Here is an 18,243-nt window from a genome sequence, read left to right on the forward strand (position 1 = left end):
ACATTGGCAAACATGAGCAGAACGTCGTTAAAACACCACCCGAGCCCGTCCTCCAACTCCACGTCGTTACGAGTGAATTAAAAAAAAAAAAAAAGGATAAACTGAAGTTATCCGTGAGCGCGCTGTTCCCGACCCGATCGGCTGTTGTGCCCCGTTTTAATGATAATTTGTCGCCTTGGCCAGGAAGTAATTCATGATTTATTCGCAGCTGCTTGGTTGCCCTGGCGACCGAGTTAAAAGTGTCCTGATTGGCTTCCTGTGGAGTTCCGAGAGTCCTGTCCAATCGGAGGCACAGCGCAGCCCGTTCCGACCCGGCCGCCTGGAACCTGATGCCGCCCCGCCGCCGGAGTCTTCCCGCCAGCCGGAGGAGTTAAGAGTCCACGTCTTCTAGATCGCTCTTTGAATCGCCGAGCATCATGGGAGACTCTGAGCCCTGCGGGAGAGAAGGAGGCAGAAATGTAACGTCTTCACAGAACAACTTATTCGATAAAGCATTCATACATTTTATTTATTGATTTCTGCAGCTTTAAAGTATTTAGTCGGAGTTCTGTAGAGACCGATTGAAGTAGAGCCCGACAGTGAGGTAGAATCTTGAAATGTTTAATTTAAATAAAAATAATAGTTCATCACAAAGGGAGATTAAAATGCTGTAGCTCATTATCTGAGGTTTTTCAAAGTGGTGCTAGTAGCTCTGGGCAGGAAGGATTTCCTGTAGCAGTCTGTTTTACAGCGGTACTGAATAAGCCTCTGACGTACTCTTGCTGTATGACAATCTCATGAAGAGTAGGTTGATTAAGGGTTGTCTGTAACATCTCACAAATTTACAACCAAGAACTGTAGCGGTGTGGCATGAAGTGAAAGTCCGCTTTACTCCAATTCTAATTAAAGTGCAACAATGAGGTCTGACACACTAAAAAAAATTCTACCAGACAATGAAATTCCCCAGAAATTATTGCGATAAAAGGATAATATTGTTATTTTGAGACAATTGTCAAGTAATATATGAACAATGGCATAATAACGCAACTACAAGGCCTGTTACAATGAATTTTACTAGATGATAAATCGTCCCAGAAAGTATTGCAATAAATGATAATATTGTTATTTCGAGGCCATTTTCTAGTAATACATTAACCATAGCATAATAATGCAAGTTTGCCCTCTCAGAAGAATAAACTCTAATTTCGAACAAAACACTCCTCCTGGAAGAGGAAAACATGTCAAATATTCAAATTAAAAGACAACAAACAACAAAAAACAAATAAAACGGAAATAAAAACCACACACAACCAAAAACCACAAATAAAACGGATTCTGTAGTCTCTGTAAACAAAAGTGCCCTTCAAAAATCGTAACTCATCAGAACCGAAATTATTGAGCTAATTTTAATTGATCATGCAATTAATTATCTGTGTCAGACTTAGTGACGAATTGTCTTTGAAAATCACCTTTGAGTCGCTTTCACGTCAAACCCCAATAAAACTTAAAACTTCCAGGAGCGCGGATACGTTTTTCTATTTCTGAAGGCAAGAATTGAAAAACAATAATAAAGCCTCCAGGAGCTAGGCAGTGACACCAGGATTATAATTTCAATCCAACCCACTCATTGTGTGTTCTATTCATACCAAAAGAAGAGGAAGAAAAAAACCTCCCGACGATCCTGTGTAGGCATGCTGACAAGAGTCAGAAGAAAGAAAACGGCTTTCAATCCGCGGCTAATAACAACCGTAGGAGGAAACAATCGGCCTCCTCTAATCTCTCCACTGAAGCCAGTGAGCTGAGCCATTTTTATTCCTTTGTTTCCCCTCTTCTTCCTGGCTGTGTGAGCTGAATGTGAGCCGCTGTCACAGCATGAGTCATTTTCAGAGCCCCGCTGCTCTGAGCAGCCGGCAGGGTTGTTGTTGATGATGATGATGATGATGACTACCTGTCGAAGGCTGCGCTCTGCGTTTTCATTCGCCGGGCTGCCGTCGGAGCCGTTGCTGCTGCCCGACTGCTCCTTCTCGTTTAACAATGCCGTGGCGTAGGCCAAGGTGTCCTGCAGGTGATAACACACGCACACGCACGCACGCACACACACACACAGACATGGGTTTGACAAGGCAGCAGAAGAGCAGGTGTGACTGCTGATGAGGTTTTGTACGGTCATGCGTGTGAGTACCTGTGCAGAAATGGTGCGCTGGAAGGTTTTATTGGTGGACGTCTCATTGGAGACGTTACTCTGGGGAGTCCAGTAATGTTCAGTCATCTGCAGCGAGCAAAAGAAAAGGATTTCATACATTAATGTTTACATTTTTCTCTCTCTCTCTCGCGCACAACTCTGCTTCATTTCAACTAAAGCAGAAATAATCTCAGCACAAAAGGCGAACACGCGGGACCTGAACGCAGCACGACGCCCAACGTTGTGGCAAATTAGCAGCTGCTGGATGTTTAGCTAAATTGTGCATCACACTGAGATGATAGATATGACTAAGAAACAAGTACTGGAATATAGACGAGTCCAAAAAACAAAAAAAAAAAACATCCAAATGACAGCTTTTAGAAAAAAGTCAAACTGAGATATAAAGAACTAAAATAAAATGTTTTACACGGGGTTCATACACTTTTCCCACAGTATAATTCAAGCACTTTTCTAGGATTTTTATGGTAAATTTTCAAACTTTTTCAGAACCATATTTTGGAGATAAAAACAATACAAATGAATTAAAAAAAGATAGTTTCTATTCACTATGATATAATTTATGATTGTTATTAATAATATCTTGTGATTGTATTCTACAAGTAAAATATAACTAAATTTTATGTTTTGAAATGTCTCTCACATTCTCTACATCTGACTGGTTCAAGAAAAAAATAAATAAAAAGATGCTCCAGATCGGTTTACTGGCATTGAGCCATAAATTTGGTGATTCTATCTAGCCAAAAACAAGAGAAGTTTGGTCTTATTTAACTTTAGACAGTGGAAAAAAAGTATTTTTATTATCTTTAAATATCTGGCTTCTACTGTAAATAACACTTTCCAAATTTAGGCTTTATTACAAAACTCTGAAGTCTGAACATCAAGCACTTTCAAGGACATTACTGAAATTTGAGTGTCTTCAAGAACCCATACGAACCCCGTTTACAGTTTTATACTAATATTTAAAATGATCAGTACCAGAACCTCCTGACCCGACTTAATTCCTGCTGCGGTGCCGCCGTCTCTCATCAAGGTCGAGGAAAACTCTCCCATTCTTAAGATGCAATTTGTTCTTATTTTAAATCCATCAGGACGTGAAGTCATTTCCCAACGATCTCCACCAGTCTTGGCAGTTTATGTCTTGCAAAACTTATTTATAGCCGATGCACCACTCTTTGTTTTTATGAAATCCGGTTTTCTGCTTTAAATCCAAACCTTTTTATGCGTTACAATCAAATTCACAGCATAAGAGCGACTGCAGCAGCTCTTCAATGCTTTGCTCACGCTGAAAAAAAAACTAATCACTGCATTTTATGACGGTCGAAGCAAAGCGCCAACAGTCTGAAGCAGAAGGAGCGACACGCCATTAACTGCACCAGCGCTGTACCTTGTTATAAAATGAATCATCAATAAGTCACAGCAAAACAGAGAGAAACATGCCAGCGTTGGGCCACAACTAAAGCAAACTCTCCTGTTGAGTCGGATATATCTTTAAAGATAAAGATTCTTGCTGGATGATGTGCTGCTATGAGTTATTTTAATTCGCCTAAGCTGAAATTATTTAAGCTCAGGGAAGAAAAACTTCGATTTAATTTGCAGGAATCAGTCTAAAGTTGGAGTTGGAGCCACTGGTTTAATGTAAAAGTTTCCTCTCAGTTCCTGTTTGCTTCGAACAAAACCACAACAAATGGAAGAGATTCCAACAGAGCAATAAAAAAAAAAAAATCCTATTATTGTACTTTTCTGTAAGAATGATTCAACAAGCCTGCCTTTTTCTGCAGCCACTGCACGGCCCAGCTCCAGTGGCCAGACAAATCTTTGAAGTAATCTTTGGCTGGAGGACACCTGTGTAAAAAAACGAAATAACAAATGGACACTCAGATACAGTTTCATATAAAATAATTCAAGACAAGTAACAAGCAGCAAAGGTAGATCTGGTTAAATATGTGGAAAAGTACTGTTAGCTACGGCGGAGGATCTGTGATGCTGTGGGTCTGTTTCTGTTGGAACTTCTTGAAAAACACTTAACAATAATAACAATAATAATAATAATAATCCAGGAACTTCTTCGTCAAAAAAACATGACACTAGTGACTTAATGAAAAGTATTATTCATTCAATTGGGGATGTTTTTTCCCTCCACTGGTTAATTTTGATTCTTTTTCCGTGCGAGCTAATGCTAATGCTAATGTAGCAAAATGAGATGGAGGATGATGATCAGGGAGCCAATAGACGTGATGAATGCTGTTTATTTAACACTACAGTAAATCAGCGGCTGGTTACACTTATGAAGATGTGCAGACATTGTAAAAAAGTTATGGCTTCACGCCTCGCAAAATTGTTTTACGTCATTTTTAATATAAGGCCAAAGAAAATACCACATACTACATGCGACACAAAGTTCTGCAGTTTTCATTTAACCACCTAATCTCATTTTATACACCATTAAAAATATGTAAACAAAAAAAGTGCAATAAAGAAATAACTTTATAGTTTTTCTAAATAAGAAAAAAAACATTTTATAGGCTAAAATGCAATAATGGAGCACAGGACGCATCCGCAGCTGAATAAATAAGAAATAATACTTAAATAAACCCTTTGAGAATATATATAAATAACTGGAGGTGCCCAAAGGAGAATTTGACATATTTTAAATGAGCTAAAACTATGGTAAATATGGTAGAACATATTTATGTTTTTTGTACAGTTTTGGCTTAATGACTGCTCTGGGAGTGTTGGCTTTGTTTTTGTCAGAAAATGGCACATTTTAGCGTCTGTATACTCCTGCAGATATTTAATTGATGACTAAATTAGTTGTCGATTATTTTAATTATTTTAAGAAATCAATTCAATCACTATTAATACAACAAATTGCTTCAGCCCTATTGCAAAGAGTTGAGTATCGCCCCCATCAGCTGCTGCTGTGCACAGGAAAATAACTAATTCCTCACAAGTAAAAAAGAAATCATGGTACCCCCAATTTTACCCTATTGTCTTTAAACTTTTTTTTTTTTTAAAAGAGGACATCTGTCTAACTATAATAATTAGCTTGAACCACTGCATACTCACTTCTGAGCTAGTGTGACCAGGAACTTCACACACTGGTAGCAGCGCCTGCTGTCCACATTGTTGCTCTGGTGCATCAAAGCTGAGAGGCGACAGCGTTGCGTTAGTTTTTCCTACGACGCTTTCCGTCGTGACGTTAAACCAGAAAATGGCAACAGACCAGGACCGCCCCTCCTTACCTAACAGGCCTTTGTCCGACTCAAAGGCGTACTTGAGCCTCTGGGACTGCAGAGGGTCTTCAACAACCTGAGATGAAGGATTAGCTGGAGGTTAACGCGGACGAAAACCAAACGGCGACGAAAGTGACGAAAGTGACGAGAGTGACGCTCACCAGTATCTCCTGCAGCATCTGGAAAACGTTCTTCAGCTCGTGAGGCGGAGCCGTCTCCATCTGACTCTGTTTTAAAGGTTTTACGTCAATATTTACTAAATTGGCGTCAGATTTTTTTTCTTTCTTTTTATTTTTCTTTAAAGATTGCGTACCTTGAGTAGCTGCAGCACTCCCAGCGAAAAGCCCTCATTGCAGTATGAGCAGTAGGTGACCATTTCTATCAGAAGAGACAGCGGCCCCGACAGCTCGCGCATCGCAAACATCACCTGGAGGGGAAAAACAGCAGCGCATCAGTCAAGAGAGCTTCACACTTTCTGGATCAATTCAGCAAAGTCAAATATGATTTGTTAACCTCGAGAAGGTAAGGCTGTCCCTCCGGAGTGAAGAGAGAGGCAAGAATGTCCGAGTGCAGCGGGAGGAGGGGGCCGGAGGAGTGGATGCTACTCGTGGGCAGCTTGGATCCCCCAGGAGCTACGGAGGGGGAGCAAAACGAATCAAAACCGACCGTCCGACGAGAGACGAAGGAATGTAGATATTTGAAAACCAGATGGTGGCTCACCGAGGGTCCGCTGGGGGCTGAGGTCAGAGTGCAGCGTCATGAGCGCCAAGCTGCTGTGGAGGTGGAGGAACTCCCGGGCCTGAGCCGGACTCCACCGCCGGTTCTGGAAGAGCGACAAGAGTCAACTTAGGACGCACTGCAACCCTGAACCAAACATTTTACACAGCTTCCGTCGCTCAGCAGCAGAAGAGGAAGTTGGAGCAAATGTCAAACATCATAATATTTTAGAACTGAAATTACCAACGACAGTAATACCTGGTTGTTTTGCCTGTTGGGTCCCAACAGGAAGATAAGCATCCGACGGTAGGCGGAGTGCTTCAACAGCAGCTGGCAGGGACCGCAACCCTGAACAGACAGGAACTTTTAAAACTCTCTGTGAGGACCTTATTTTTATTATTTTTTATCTCACTTATATTTTCAAAGTTCACACTGCAGTAAAGATTTACCCTCTGGGTAAAGTTACTGAAGAGGTTGAAGTACTGGGCACAGTTTTTCACGTTCTCAGGAACGTCTTTGTCCAGCAGTGACAGCAAGGCGTCGGTCAGGCTGTCCAGGCCTGGGTCTCCGAAGTGCAGCGCGCTCTCCAGAGTTTTCTCCAGGACGGACGCCACCACCATCCTCACCTCCCGAACGCTGCACTCCAGCAGGCAAACCCTGCAGCAGAGACGTCAGCAATCAGCCAGAAATCCCTTTTTTTCTTCTTTTCTTCCTTCTTTCTGTTTTACTGCTTTTGGCCTTGAGGACGCATTCCAGAATCTGGCACCGTTTGCCAGAAGGCGTTCCCGGCGCCTCAACATGCGATGCTCAGCAGCCAATCGCGCGTGTGACTAAAACAATCACCCCATGATTACAAGGTAGGACGGTCAAACCCCTGACGCTTTTCTCTACAAAACCCCCCCCGTGTTTCAGGAAACTGTCCTCCGGCTCCGGATGTTTACATTCCAGAGATCGGGCCTGTTGTTTCAGCCAATCGGCAACCAGGAGGCGAGAGCCACGCACGCGCGAGCGATTTTGAGACGCCAGTGCTACATTCCGACTCCAGATGCAGACAGAGTGAGGATTTCGTATTCTATTGAGCGTGTTGGCATGTCAACTACAGCTGCAGGAGGCGGATGTAAACGGTCTGCAGTGGTGTGCACAGATATTTAAAAGGGCACCTGGCGCGGCACGCGGAACTGCCGGCAGATCTTTGGTTGCCTCTTCCAGATTATAATGTCACTGCCAGTTTACACACACTCATAAGAAAATAAACACACTTGTGTTTGAAGTTATCTCATTAAAAAACAAATCAGATTGTTCAAATAAAACAAATAAGAACAATTGTACATGTGTATATATACCCTAAAGACTAGGGCTTGTCAATAAATTAATAATATATATTGCAATAGATGTTGATATTTAATAGTCAATATTCAACATACAGAAAATTCCCTGAATGCCAATCCAGAGCTGCACAGCATTCTGGGGGATGTAGGCAGAGGAAAGACTTTAGTCCGCCAGCAAAGCGGCGGACTAAAGTCCGCAAAGCGGCATCTAACTAAAGTTAGATGCCTCTGCATCATCTAACTTTAGTTAGATGCCACCTAACTAAAGTTAGGTGGCATCAACTAACTCACTCACAACAACCTGCTGAGTAACTTGTGGTTACCTAGCAACAACCTGTTGAGTAACTACCGCAGTAGCAGTTTCAGGTTTCGCCACCGTGTCTCAAAACTGAGGATAAAACAGGAAAGGTCATCATGCCATCAGTTTGGACTCATTTCTGATATTTAAATTACACAAAGCTAATCAATAATTATCAATGAAACGTGTATATTGTGATGTGAAGTTTCTCAGCTCTACAAGACACCCACAGGAGTGAACACTGATGAAGGGCTCCATATGGACATGAACACAGGGGGTAATAAAACAAAAACTAAAATCAACTCAAAACCAGGATAAATTTTAAGTGCCTTTTACAAAATTATTTTAATAATTAAAATGACAACATTGAAGAAAGGACAAGTGTTCTAGCACCACCTAGTCTGATAAAGATCTGTTGAACAACTCATCATCATCATCATCATCATCATCATCATCATCATCATCCTCCTCCTCCTCCTCCTCCTCCTCCTCCTCAGGCGGTAACCGACCTGATGATTTCTCGTCCCTCTGGTCCGACCAGGAACTGCACCATCCACTGACACGCCTCGCTGCTCTTGGACAGCAGCACCTCCACCGTTGCCATCCACTCCTCCGTGTCCACCCTGCAGGAGACGCGCTGAATGTGAATTGCGCCGAGTTCTCTTACGCTCGCTCCTCTACTTCTGGACAGAAACGCGTTGCCGCACGTGCCGGCGGTCGATTACCTGAGTTTCTTTTTGGTGTGCAAGTAGGTGTGGAAGAGAAAGTGGACGGCCAGCTGGAGGCTTTCTTTGGCCATGGGCTGGTAGTCTTGGTGCTTCAGTTTTGTCTGCGGAAAAAGGGGGTTTTGATTATTGTATAATACTAAGTTTTATTCACAATCTGTAACTGTGGAGTTTTCCTCATTAGACACTGACTGCATTGACCGAAGCCAGGGAGAGGATGAAGCTGAAGTAGTCACTGTTGTAAACGTCCCTGTTTCTCATGAACCTCAGATTCTCGTCTCTGACCATCTGCAAAACGCACAAAGAGGGAATCTTGGCGTAAGCGCCATAAAACGTCCAGACGTGACTGACCCGTCAGGCTGAGGCGTTTCTCACCTGAAAGATGCTGGCAGGCATCTTCTCCACGAAGAGGCCCTTCTTCTCGCCCTTGCGGACCAGGCGCGTCAGGAGCGTGAGGCGGTCATTGTTGGCCCTCGGGGGCCGAGGAGAGGACTGGGGGGAGGCCTCGGGGGAGGACGGGGCAGACCTGGCAACAATGCAGCATTAAAAAAGCCATTTGTGTCTCGGGCCACAGCTAGCGATTATTTTAGTAATCGAACTCTCTTGATGATTAATCTGATTTTTTTTTTAAAAGAAACGGGCACATTTTTCATTTTATTTCATTTTGCCACATAAGCTAATTTTATACAAAAGCAAAACTACATTAAAAATGCAAATAAATAATTTCATTCCTTTTATGAAGAAGAAAACAAATATTTTATTTTCTAGATTAATTGTAGCTAAAAATACTTGCAGATAAGCAGAAAAGCACTTTTGTCTGCATCAATACAGCATAGAGCTGATCTGTTGATTATTATTTGGATTAACCGATTAAAAACTAAACAGCAACATGTTTTATCTGGGGGTTTTTTTTACAGAATTTGAAGCTGGTGAAACTAAAGCTGCCGTCTGAAGAGTTCTGCAAAAATTTTTTTATTTATTGACAAAGAAGGTTTTGTTTGTTATCTTGAATTAAATTTTATTTTATTTGTTTTTCAGTTTTGGCTTAATTACTTAATTACAAATGGTCTTTTTTTTAAAGTCTGAATATCACAGTTCACGATTAATCAATTACTAATAATTATTTCAAAAATTGATTAATCGCAATTCATCGTGATTAATCCGATTAATCGTTTCCCCTCTCGTCTGTCTAATCTTTATTGGATGTTTCTGTAACAGTTACCGCATATGAACAATATTTCTTGCAGTTTTAAGCAGCTTAATGTCTGGGAGACGAGCAGAAAATTGTTGATGCCCCTCGATGGAAATACAATTTAAACTTCAAAGTCACATCTCCTTGCGAAAGTCGTTACTTTTGCACATTTTGTCAGGTTTTAAACTGAAAACTTTCGTGTGAATTACTCTGACACCTCTAAATAAAATACGGTGCAACGAGTTGCCTTCACATCCATCTGTGTGTAATTTAATCTCAATAACCATTTCTCATTATGAAACATGGTGACGGCAGAATCAAGTGGAGATGCTTTTTTATTTTTTATCTTGTGGTTGTAATGTCATAAAATTAGGAAAAATAAGTAAAAGTCAGCCATGTCATCCTTCCCTCACAGCTCTCTAACACTGCACCACAGAGCGGCTAATGTTGGCTAATGCTACGACGGCGACCGGCGAAACCACGGCGACGACTCACAGGGAAAGATCCTCGGCCTCCTGCCTCATGATGCTGACTCTGCTTTTCTTCGGCAGGGCAGGCGAGTTCTGGTCGCTGATCTTCTGGTAAAACAGCATGTAGGCATTCCAGTACCTCCGTCGCATGTCGGGGTACGGGTTGGCTGAAAATCAGGTTTCCTCAAATTATTTATCGTCATATAAGACGTTCTACTGAAAAACAAAAAACGAATGAAAAGGATCAGGAGAAACTTACACTGGTCGTAGACCTTGGGGCGATACTCTCCGCCAAAACACTCGTACTCCAGAGTCTCGTCGTTCATGTCAAACTCCTCCACTACGTTGTCGTTGAATTTATACCAGCGGCCACGAGCGTTTCCGCTGCAAGAAGCAAAATAATAAAAAAGTAAAAACAATCACAAGGTCTTTTTTTGCACTGAAATCAAATCAAAATCAAAATACTATATTTGATTATTTGATTATAATTTAATTGCACTACTTAATGCATAAAGCAGTATAAATTTATTATTTTTTATACTGCTATGATACGTGTAGACACATACTATTGACACCGTTTTAACTGTAACACAATGACATGTTTCCCTGTCAAATATATATTTTAGCAGAAACTTGTCGTTTCTGGCTAAATGTTTTTAGTCTCTTGATTTAACTCTTTCTTCGTTTTATGGAAAAAGTCATTACGGTTAAGACAAACTCATGTTTAAAAGGATCTGCATGTAATCCTCAGCCATCTGTGGCCTCGTTATCATCCACTACCCCAATCAGCGTTCTTGTCTTCCAGAGCCAAACATCTGGAGAGGTTTACAACCTAAAGCAGCCCACACGAACGCTGACGGTGCGTTCAGGCGGGACTTTCTAAACTCTGCCACCACCAGAGCCTCACCGTCTGTCTTTTATGAAGGAGTAGTAGTGTCCAGCGTGCGCCTGGCCACTGTGGACCACAACGCCCACGAGTTCGTAGTTCTCTGAAATTGTAACTTTCTTCCTGGGGGATCCTCCCGAGGAGCCGTCGCCTCGTCCCTCTGCCGCGTCCCCGCTGCAGTCCTGCCTGGCCATCCCGGACACGGTGTAGGGCTCCATGTTCAGCACCCAGGGGAACTGGAAGGCACACACAGCCGGGTCACAGAGCAGCAGGGCTTCTGCAGCTTCCACCAACTCAACTTTAAGACTTTTTAAGACCGTCATGAGTGAAAGTTAAGACGGAGACGTTTAGGTGACGACATTAGGTGACGATTAAAATTGCTTTTAATCTTCTTCCTCCTCCTCCTTTTCTCCTCCTCCAGCTGTATTTCTCTCCATTATTTGTTGAAATAAAAATTTTCAACAGGTGCTTGACCATCGTGTTTAATAGGTGTCACATCTCTGACTTCAGAGTTTGTGTCGCACAAAAATCTGCTTTTAGATCAGTGCCAGTAGTAGCAGCACTGAGTTTCCTGGGAAGCTGTAGCCACGCCACAGGCACAAAACCGTGATATTTCTGCGGTCTGCTTGTCACTACAGGTAGCAGATTAGTTCTTCTCACACTACAGGCTTAACCCCTGTAGTGCCAAGCTTTTTGCACAGAATGCACTTAGCATTGCATGGGCTGGCAACAGAAGAGAGCCGGTGGCAAGAAATCTGCACTTATCCATGATAGATGCAAAAAAGAAGTTAGCTAGCTAACATGGGATATTAGCAACTAATTAGCGGTAGCCTCAACAACATTAAGTCACAGGATGCAATAAAAATGTCTGTGGGTGACTCAAACTTTTGCCTGACAGAAAAATAAAGAAGGTTACATAATCCTACCACGACAAAAATTTAAGATCCGTGTTTAACATTTTTAATATACACAAATTTAAGACATTTTAAGGATCCAAAAATTTCAAGTTGAAGATTTCCGGTGGTAAAATCAAAAGAAGTTTTTTCTTTTCTTTTTTAAAGTCTAAGACGCCTTTTTAAAGTAAAAAATAAAATAAAATAAAATAATCTTCTTACCCTGATCTGCTCGTCGTATTTTATGGATCGCCCGCTTTCCCAGTCGAAGCCGAATCGCATGAGGTGGATACAGAGAACGCTGGGTAGAGATTTGATGCATGTCCTCTTCACTGTGGTTCTCTGCACAGACAAGAAACACACACACACGCACACACAAACACACACACACACAAACCTTTCAGAGTCTAGAAAGACTGCAGAGTCAATGAGGTCAGGGCGAAACACCAACCTTCTCCTTGCACTTTTCACAGTAGTAAGCGTTGCTGCCCTCCAGCACCTCTCCTCTGACAAACTGGTCTAATGAGATCTCCAAACTCTGACAGGAAGTCACACCGAGGTTCAAGGCCATGAATGTTTCCTCACGCTCATATCTGCGGACGGAAACATTAATAAACATCTCAAGCACCAAAAAGAAAAGCTCGTAAAGACAGAGACTGCGCCTCCAACCTGTGCGGACAATCTTTACAAATCTTCTGGTCGGAATAAATTCCCTGAAATGTGTTTTTGAAGATTTGCTCCCGGCCCATTTTCTGGAGGAAAGACGTTTTTGAGAGTTAGGTTGTTCAAAACGTGAATACGATATAGATTTATTTTTTTTGCTGGTTCTTCTGTCGAGTTCTGATGCTGCGTGTGGAGTACCTTGAGATGTTCGTCGAGCTGGTCCACCAGGCTGGTGAAAAACTCGTAAGCGTCCTGCTGCTCTCTGACGTACAGCTCCTTGTTCCACATCTTGAAGATCTGCAGCGGGTTTGGACGTCAGCGTGTATCGACCGAGAGTGGGAAAACCCGATCTCCGGCGTAAACGTTACCTTCCAGAAGTTTTCTGGCACGTAGTACTGCAGCTTGCTCTCCATCAGGTGGCCGAACAGCGACTGGACCTGGTAGAAGACGCTTTCCTCAGGCTGGTCTGTGTCGTCCTCGATGGACAGGAAGGCCTTAAATGCAACGCAAACACGGGTCGCGGTTTGAAACGAACTTCGCTGTGCTGGGATGACATTTAAAACGGCAGAGGAAGAAGGGTCAGCGTACCTCGGGCAGGCCGGGCTGCATGTAGAGCTGCTGGAACACGGCGTTCATGTAACACGTGGCGCCGCCGTTTTTCAGCCCGACGAAACCAGAGACCGACCGGCTTTCCACGGGAGGCAAATACTGGCGAGAGACGCGAGTTACAAGGTGAATATAAGCAAGTAGTAAACTCCCTTCCTTCCTTCCTCCCCCCCTCCCCTTCTGAGTGTTTTTGGAGGGGCCATCTTACGTCAAACTCCTTGCAGAGCGACGGATCCGACTGGTGGTGCATAGACAGGAGCTCCCTGGTGATGAGCCGCAGGTTGGAGAGCGAGCTGTCCGCCAGCATCACCAGGACCTCATAGGCTGCCAGTCTGCTGCTGGCCGTGCTGCACCTGATCGCACACGCACACACACACACACACACACAGACACACACACACACACGCACACACATCTTTTAGTTTTATTGCCGATTCTCAGGAAGGCTGCATGCAACCAACACATATCTTAGAAACTGGTAATTCTATCAATTAATTGGATAAAAAAAAAAAAAATCCTACAGATTAGAAATGCAAAAAATGCAAATGAGCAAATAATTAAATTCAATTTTTAAATGAGAAAATGAAAATGTTATTCCCTAAAATGCAATCAAATAGCATTTCTTTAGTGTATGCGTGATCATTTTTGCTCCTGTTTTCTGTTATTGCAGCATTTCATTTGTTTGCGTTGTTTTTCTGTTGCCTTTTTGGTTTTTCGTTCTTTAAGCGTCTGCAGCTCGTTTCCCCATTTACTGCACATTTGCACCTGTTTTTTTTTTGCCATTTTTGTCATAACAACAGTCAACAATAACAGTCTGTATTCTGTAAAATACAGACTGTAAAATAAAATGTGTGAAGTACATGGTGATTTGTTAGGAGGTGTGTGGTTTGTCAGATTAGAGCCCAACATGAGCTCTGCTGCCAACTAGTGGCGAAACATGTAATTTCATGAAAAATAAAAGAAATTTCAACCCAAAGGCTTAGATTAACAACTTAATCAAATGCATCACTTCTGTAATACCAGCAAACAGGTTTTCGATGCACATTTCCTTCTTTTCTTTGTTAGTTCTTACCTGCTAATCTTAGTTTCTGGTGCTTTTTCTGAGGACTGCTGAAAGCTAATAGAGACAAACAGCTACTGCAGGGGTTTTGACAGAGTTAGGGGCTTGAATACCCGTAAATAAAAATAACATAAATTACAAGGTTGACCCTAATTATACCTCAAAGTAATATGCTGAGGCATTACTGTCAGATTTTTATTGGAACATGTCCGATTGGTAGATTTGCTTTCAGGCTGGATGGAGATGGTGGCAGTTCTTAATTTTTACTCAACAAAAGTTCAGACAATCATCAATCAGAGCCAATTATTGGAAAATTCAAATCAAATATATCGATGTGAAATGAAATCGTTAGTCTACAACAAAAGAAGATTCTTTTACCCTCATTTTTCCTTTGTGTTTTGTCAGTCAAAAAAAAAAGGAGGAGGAGGAAAAGGAAGAGGAAGAAGAAGAAGAAGGAAATCTAACTAATTTTCATACTTTGGGTGGAAATCGTGGCTCGGGGCTGGAGAGGGCGTCGGATTGGAGCTGTTGATGATGATACGAGACGCGCGAAACAGGAAGTCATCGAGCAGCTGCTGGATCAGAGACGGACCTGGAGAGGAAGAGTTTCAAAACGTCACGTGAAACACTGAACTGCAGACGAGCATCGCTGGGGCACAGAGTCCACTAACCGAGGTGTTCTTTCTCATTTCCGCACAGAGAGAGCAAGGTCTTGATGAGTCGGAGGTGTCCTGCCAGCAGGATGTTATCTGCCTCGCTGGTCTCCATCTCTGAGCTCCAGCTGGGCTCGAAGTTGTCGAGCCAGGAAATCTCGTCCTCCAGCATGTTGGCCGCGCTCACTTTCAACACCTCCATCTCTGAGGCTGAGGCAGATCGGGAGAGATAAGCAAGTAGGGGAGGTTTCGATCAGAAATTATTTAATCTGGTAAAAAATAAACAAAACAAACAAAAACAATTTTTGTTGTTTTATTTTTAGTCTGATGGAAGTCACTTACAGGTAAGGTCATCCAGAAGCTGGCATCTCAGGTCAAAATACTCAGTGCACTGGGAGAGTAACCTGAGGAAAAGGAGTCAACGTGAGACAATTAATCAAATTAATCGTGATTAATCAATTATTGAAGTAATCGTCAACTTATTTAGGATTTGATTAATTGTTAACAGTATACTCAAAAAAAGGCCAGTTGCTAAAAGAACAGCAGGCTCAGAACAGCAATTAGGCCAAAAAAACAAAACAAAATAAAAAAAACCATTCTGAATTTAAGATAAAAAAAAAACAACAAACATTTGTCTGTAAATATGTTCTAAGTAAAACTCAAGTGGGAATTTTAGCTTCACCCGGTTTAAATAATGTAAAAAAAAAAAAAAAAATCTACTAGGCACCTTTTGCTATCTAATTATTAAATGGTTAGTTCATAAAAATAATCAACAGATCGGCTCTACACTGTTTTGATGTATTTGCATCCTTTGCTATCAAAGATCAGGCCTTACATTTCAGGCAATAAAATGTTTATTTTCTTATTTAAAAAAAGGAACTGAATTACTTATTCGCATCTTTTAACATATTTCTAATATTACATAAAAATAAAAGGCTTAAGTAAAAATATGTGCAGAATATGTATTACCATTCTTTTACTCGTCAGAATAATAATAATAATAAATTAATAATAGATCAATTAATGACTAAAATAATCACTGGTTGCAGCCCTGCATTAAACGTCTACAGTGTTCTGAGGTTCTGTCCGTGTTTCTTGCTCTGGTACCTCTGGTTGACGCCTCTCATGACGGACGTGGGGCTCCATAGAGGCAGCTGGGCGGTCAGGATGACCGAGAGCAGGAACAGGTTGGGTTTCTGGACTTCAGGGAAGGCCGAGGTGTCGGACTGACTCAGTGTGTACAGCTGATCGCAGGCCACGCGGCGGATCTGAACGGAGGAGGAAGCAGAACTTTTATAATCTCCCTGATGGCGCAGAAACGATTTTTTTTCTGTTTTTGAAGTTTCTTCAGAGCGCGGTTTACCTCAGCACTGGGAGAGCCCAGCAGGATATCGATAATGAAATCGCTGACAGAGGGAAGGTTGTAAAATGAAGCTGTAGAGAGAGAAAAAACACAGGGTGTAAAGTCTCTTTTTAAGCTGCCAAAGCCTGCAGCATCACAACTCAGTCCCCTCCAGGAAGATGCGAACTTCTCAAAGTGCTTTTTGCAAACCTTCTTGCAGGATGGGTTTCCAAGAAATATCGTAAAACAGAAAGTAAAATTAGAAGGAGGCTCAGAGGACTGGCCAGAATTCAGCAGAGTTGCTGTGATTGGTCAGGAAAGAAGGAAACACAGAAAAATTGCAGCATTTACGAACACAGGGAGTGAACTTGCATTAAGGGCTGCGATCGCATCTTCAAGGAGGGACTGAGATAATGCACTGGAGCCTCTTACACATCTGCTGGCAGCGCAACTGCAGACAGGTAACCAGTAGCGACAGAGCCTCGCGAGCGATGATGGCGTCCTTGATGGAGACGCTCTGCTGTCGGACGCATATCCCAGCATGCAGCGCTGTCGGGGTGGCCTCGCCTTCGCTGCTGGAGCTGCAGTTGCTCCCTGCAGAAGCAGGAGCAACAGTATCACAAAGCGTGCTTATCAGACTTACTGAGACACATTTCTTTTTAACAGTTTTCCTCCCCACCAGTGCTGCTGACTCTGGTGCGGACTCCCTGCGGCAGCAGCGTGCTGTGGGTTTCTCTGATTGGCTGCTGGCTGCCAACGAGGTCCAGGCGGCCCGCGGCGGCAGCCCAGGTGAGACGCATGAAACAGGCTACGGTGGAGGTGAAGTCCCCGACTTCCATGGTCTGGACAAGCATCGAGAAAAAAAAAGTGGACTTAAAGAAAACTGCATTCTGTATGACAAAATACGCTTTTTTTTTTTCCCCCTCGGGGAAAAGGTTTCAGTCCAGCACCTGAATGGCAACGCGAGCGGCAGGAATGATCTCCTCCACCCGTATGGACGAGCGCTCGGACAGAGACATCTGCCGGTAGGAGGACTTCTCGGGGGTCCCGCAGAGCGACAGCTGCCGACCCGTCCGCCCCGCGTTACGGAACGGCCGGGACGACAGCGCGTCGCCGTCCCTGATGACGTCATCGTCCAGAGCCATCGGCATACTCTGACCAACCAGGAGGAACCTGCAAAAAACATAAAAAGTCTGATAGTTTAGCCAGAAAGTGGTGCTACAAAATACATCGTCACACATATCAACAACACATATTTACATGAGCTTTGAGTTAAGATGGGCAAGGATGCAGCTTTTTGTTTACAGCATGTCAGCAATGTTGTTGGAGACACGCTTATGATCCATTAGCGCTGAAACGATTAATCAAATTAATGGTGATTAATCAACTACTGAAATAATCACCAGCTAATTTAGTAACCGATTAATCATTAACTGGAATATACAAACTTGTAATAAAAAAATCTATTTGCTTAAAGAACAACACAGTCAGGAATGTTAGCTTCACCTAGTTCAAATTCTGTAAAAGCAAGCCAAAAACCCCCCAATACCTTTTACAGTCTAATTATTAATCTAAAAAAAATAATAAACAGATGAGTGCAGTATATTTTGTAGCTGCAGATGCATTCTGTGCTACAAATGATCAAGCGTTCACAAATACAATGCATTTTTCGGTGATGGAAAAAAAACTCAAGTAATTTAATTATTTGCTTATTTGCATCTTTTAATGCATCTCTAATATTGCGTAAAAAAAAAGAGGCGTACGTTGTTAAATTGAAAATCTGCAGAATGTGCTGATTTTTCATAATCTGATTGAATAATTAATCATCAGAACAATCAGAACAATCATAGCACAATGTTACAACCAAAGCCTTCAGTCTGTTTTACCTCTATTGCAACAGGAAGAGAGGAACAAAAGCATAAATCCAAAAAAATGGAAAACTTACAGCACCATCCAGGAAAAGCTTTTAATCGAATTGACAGACTGGGCAATATA

The 18,243-nt window shown here is 42.3% G+C and overlaps 1 protein-coding gene across 2 annotated transcripts in view; it reads right to left on the minus strand.

The window, feature by feature from the left end:
• Positions 1-180: 180 nt before the first annotated feature.
• The window catches only part of usp24 (ubiquitin specific peptidase 24), a 36,971-nt gene continuing 18,908 nt past the window's right edge, over positions 181-18,243 (minus strand). For both annotated transcript variants that reach the window (XM_008407388.2, XM_017304535.1), the window contains exons 33-66: positions 17,199-17,421; positions 16,928-17,090; positions 16,681-16,842; positions 16,270-16,340; positions 16,014-16,174; positions 15,249-15,310; positions 14,925-15,116; positions 14,731-14,845; positions 13,402-13,546; positions 13,176-13,295; positions 12,956-13,081; positions 12,786-12,884; positions 12,594-12,676; positions 12,376-12,517; positions 12,147-12,266; positions 11,053-11,267; positions 10,405-10,529; positions 10,171-10,312; positions 8,859-9,009; positions 8,676-8,771; positions 8,484-8,587; positions 8,268-8,381; positions 6,582-6,789; positions 6,391-6,480; positions 6,136-6,238; positions 5,929-6,047; positions 5,729-5,842; positions 5,577-5,642; positions 5,425-5,491; positions 5,249-5,327; positions 3,949-4,024; positions 2,162-2,248; positions 1,928-2,038; positions 181-433 (exon numbers count right to left, since the gene is read on the minus strand). In XM_008407388.2, coding sequence (XP_008405610.1) covers positions 371-433; positions 1,928-2,038; positions 2,162-2,248; positions 3,949-4,024; positions 5,249-5,327; positions 5,425-5,491; positions 5,577-5,642; positions 5,729-5,842; positions 5,929-6,047; positions 6,136-6,238; positions 6,391-6,480; positions 6,582-6,789; positions 8,268-8,381; positions 8,484-8,587; positions 8,676-8,771; positions 8,859-9,009; positions 10,171-10,312; positions 10,405-10,529; positions 11,053-11,267; positions 12,147-12,266; positions 12,376-12,517; positions 12,594-12,676; positions 12,786-12,884; positions 12,956-13,081; positions 13,176-13,295; positions 13,402-13,546; positions 14,731-14,845; positions 14,925-15,116; positions 15,249-15,310; positions 16,014-16,174; positions 16,270-16,340; positions 16,681-16,842; positions 16,928-17,090; positions 17,199-17,421 — 4,114 coding nt within the window. In that variant the 3' untranslated portion in view covers positions 181-370. The remainder of the gene's footprint in view (positions 434-1,927; positions 2,039-2,161; positions 2,249-3,948; positions 4,025-5,248; positions 5,328-5,424; positions 5,492-5,576; positions 5,643-5,728; positions 5,843-5,928; positions 6,048-6,135; positions 6,239-6,390; positions 6,481-6,581; positions 6,790-8,267; positions 8,382-8,483; positions 8,588-8,675; positions 8,772-8,858; positions 9,010-10,170; positions 10,313-10,404; positions 10,530-11,052; positions 11,268-12,146; positions 12,267-12,375; positions 12,518-12,593; positions 12,677-12,785; positions 12,885-12,955; positions 13,082-13,175; positions 13,296-13,401; positions 13,547-14,730; positions 14,846-14,924; positions 15,117-15,248; positions 15,311-16,013; positions 16,175-16,269; positions 16,341-16,680; positions 16,843-16,927; positions 17,091-17,198; positions 17,422-18,243) is intronic.

The sequence above is a fragment of the Poecilia reticulata genome, linkage group LG4, assembly GCF_000633615.1.
Source record: "Poecilia reticulata strain Guanapo linkage group LG4, Guppy_female_1.0+MT, whole genome shotgun sequence".
Taxonomy (NCBI): Eukaryota; Metazoa; Chordata; class Actinopteri; order Cyprinodontiformes; family Poeciliidae; genus Poecilia; species Poecilia reticulata.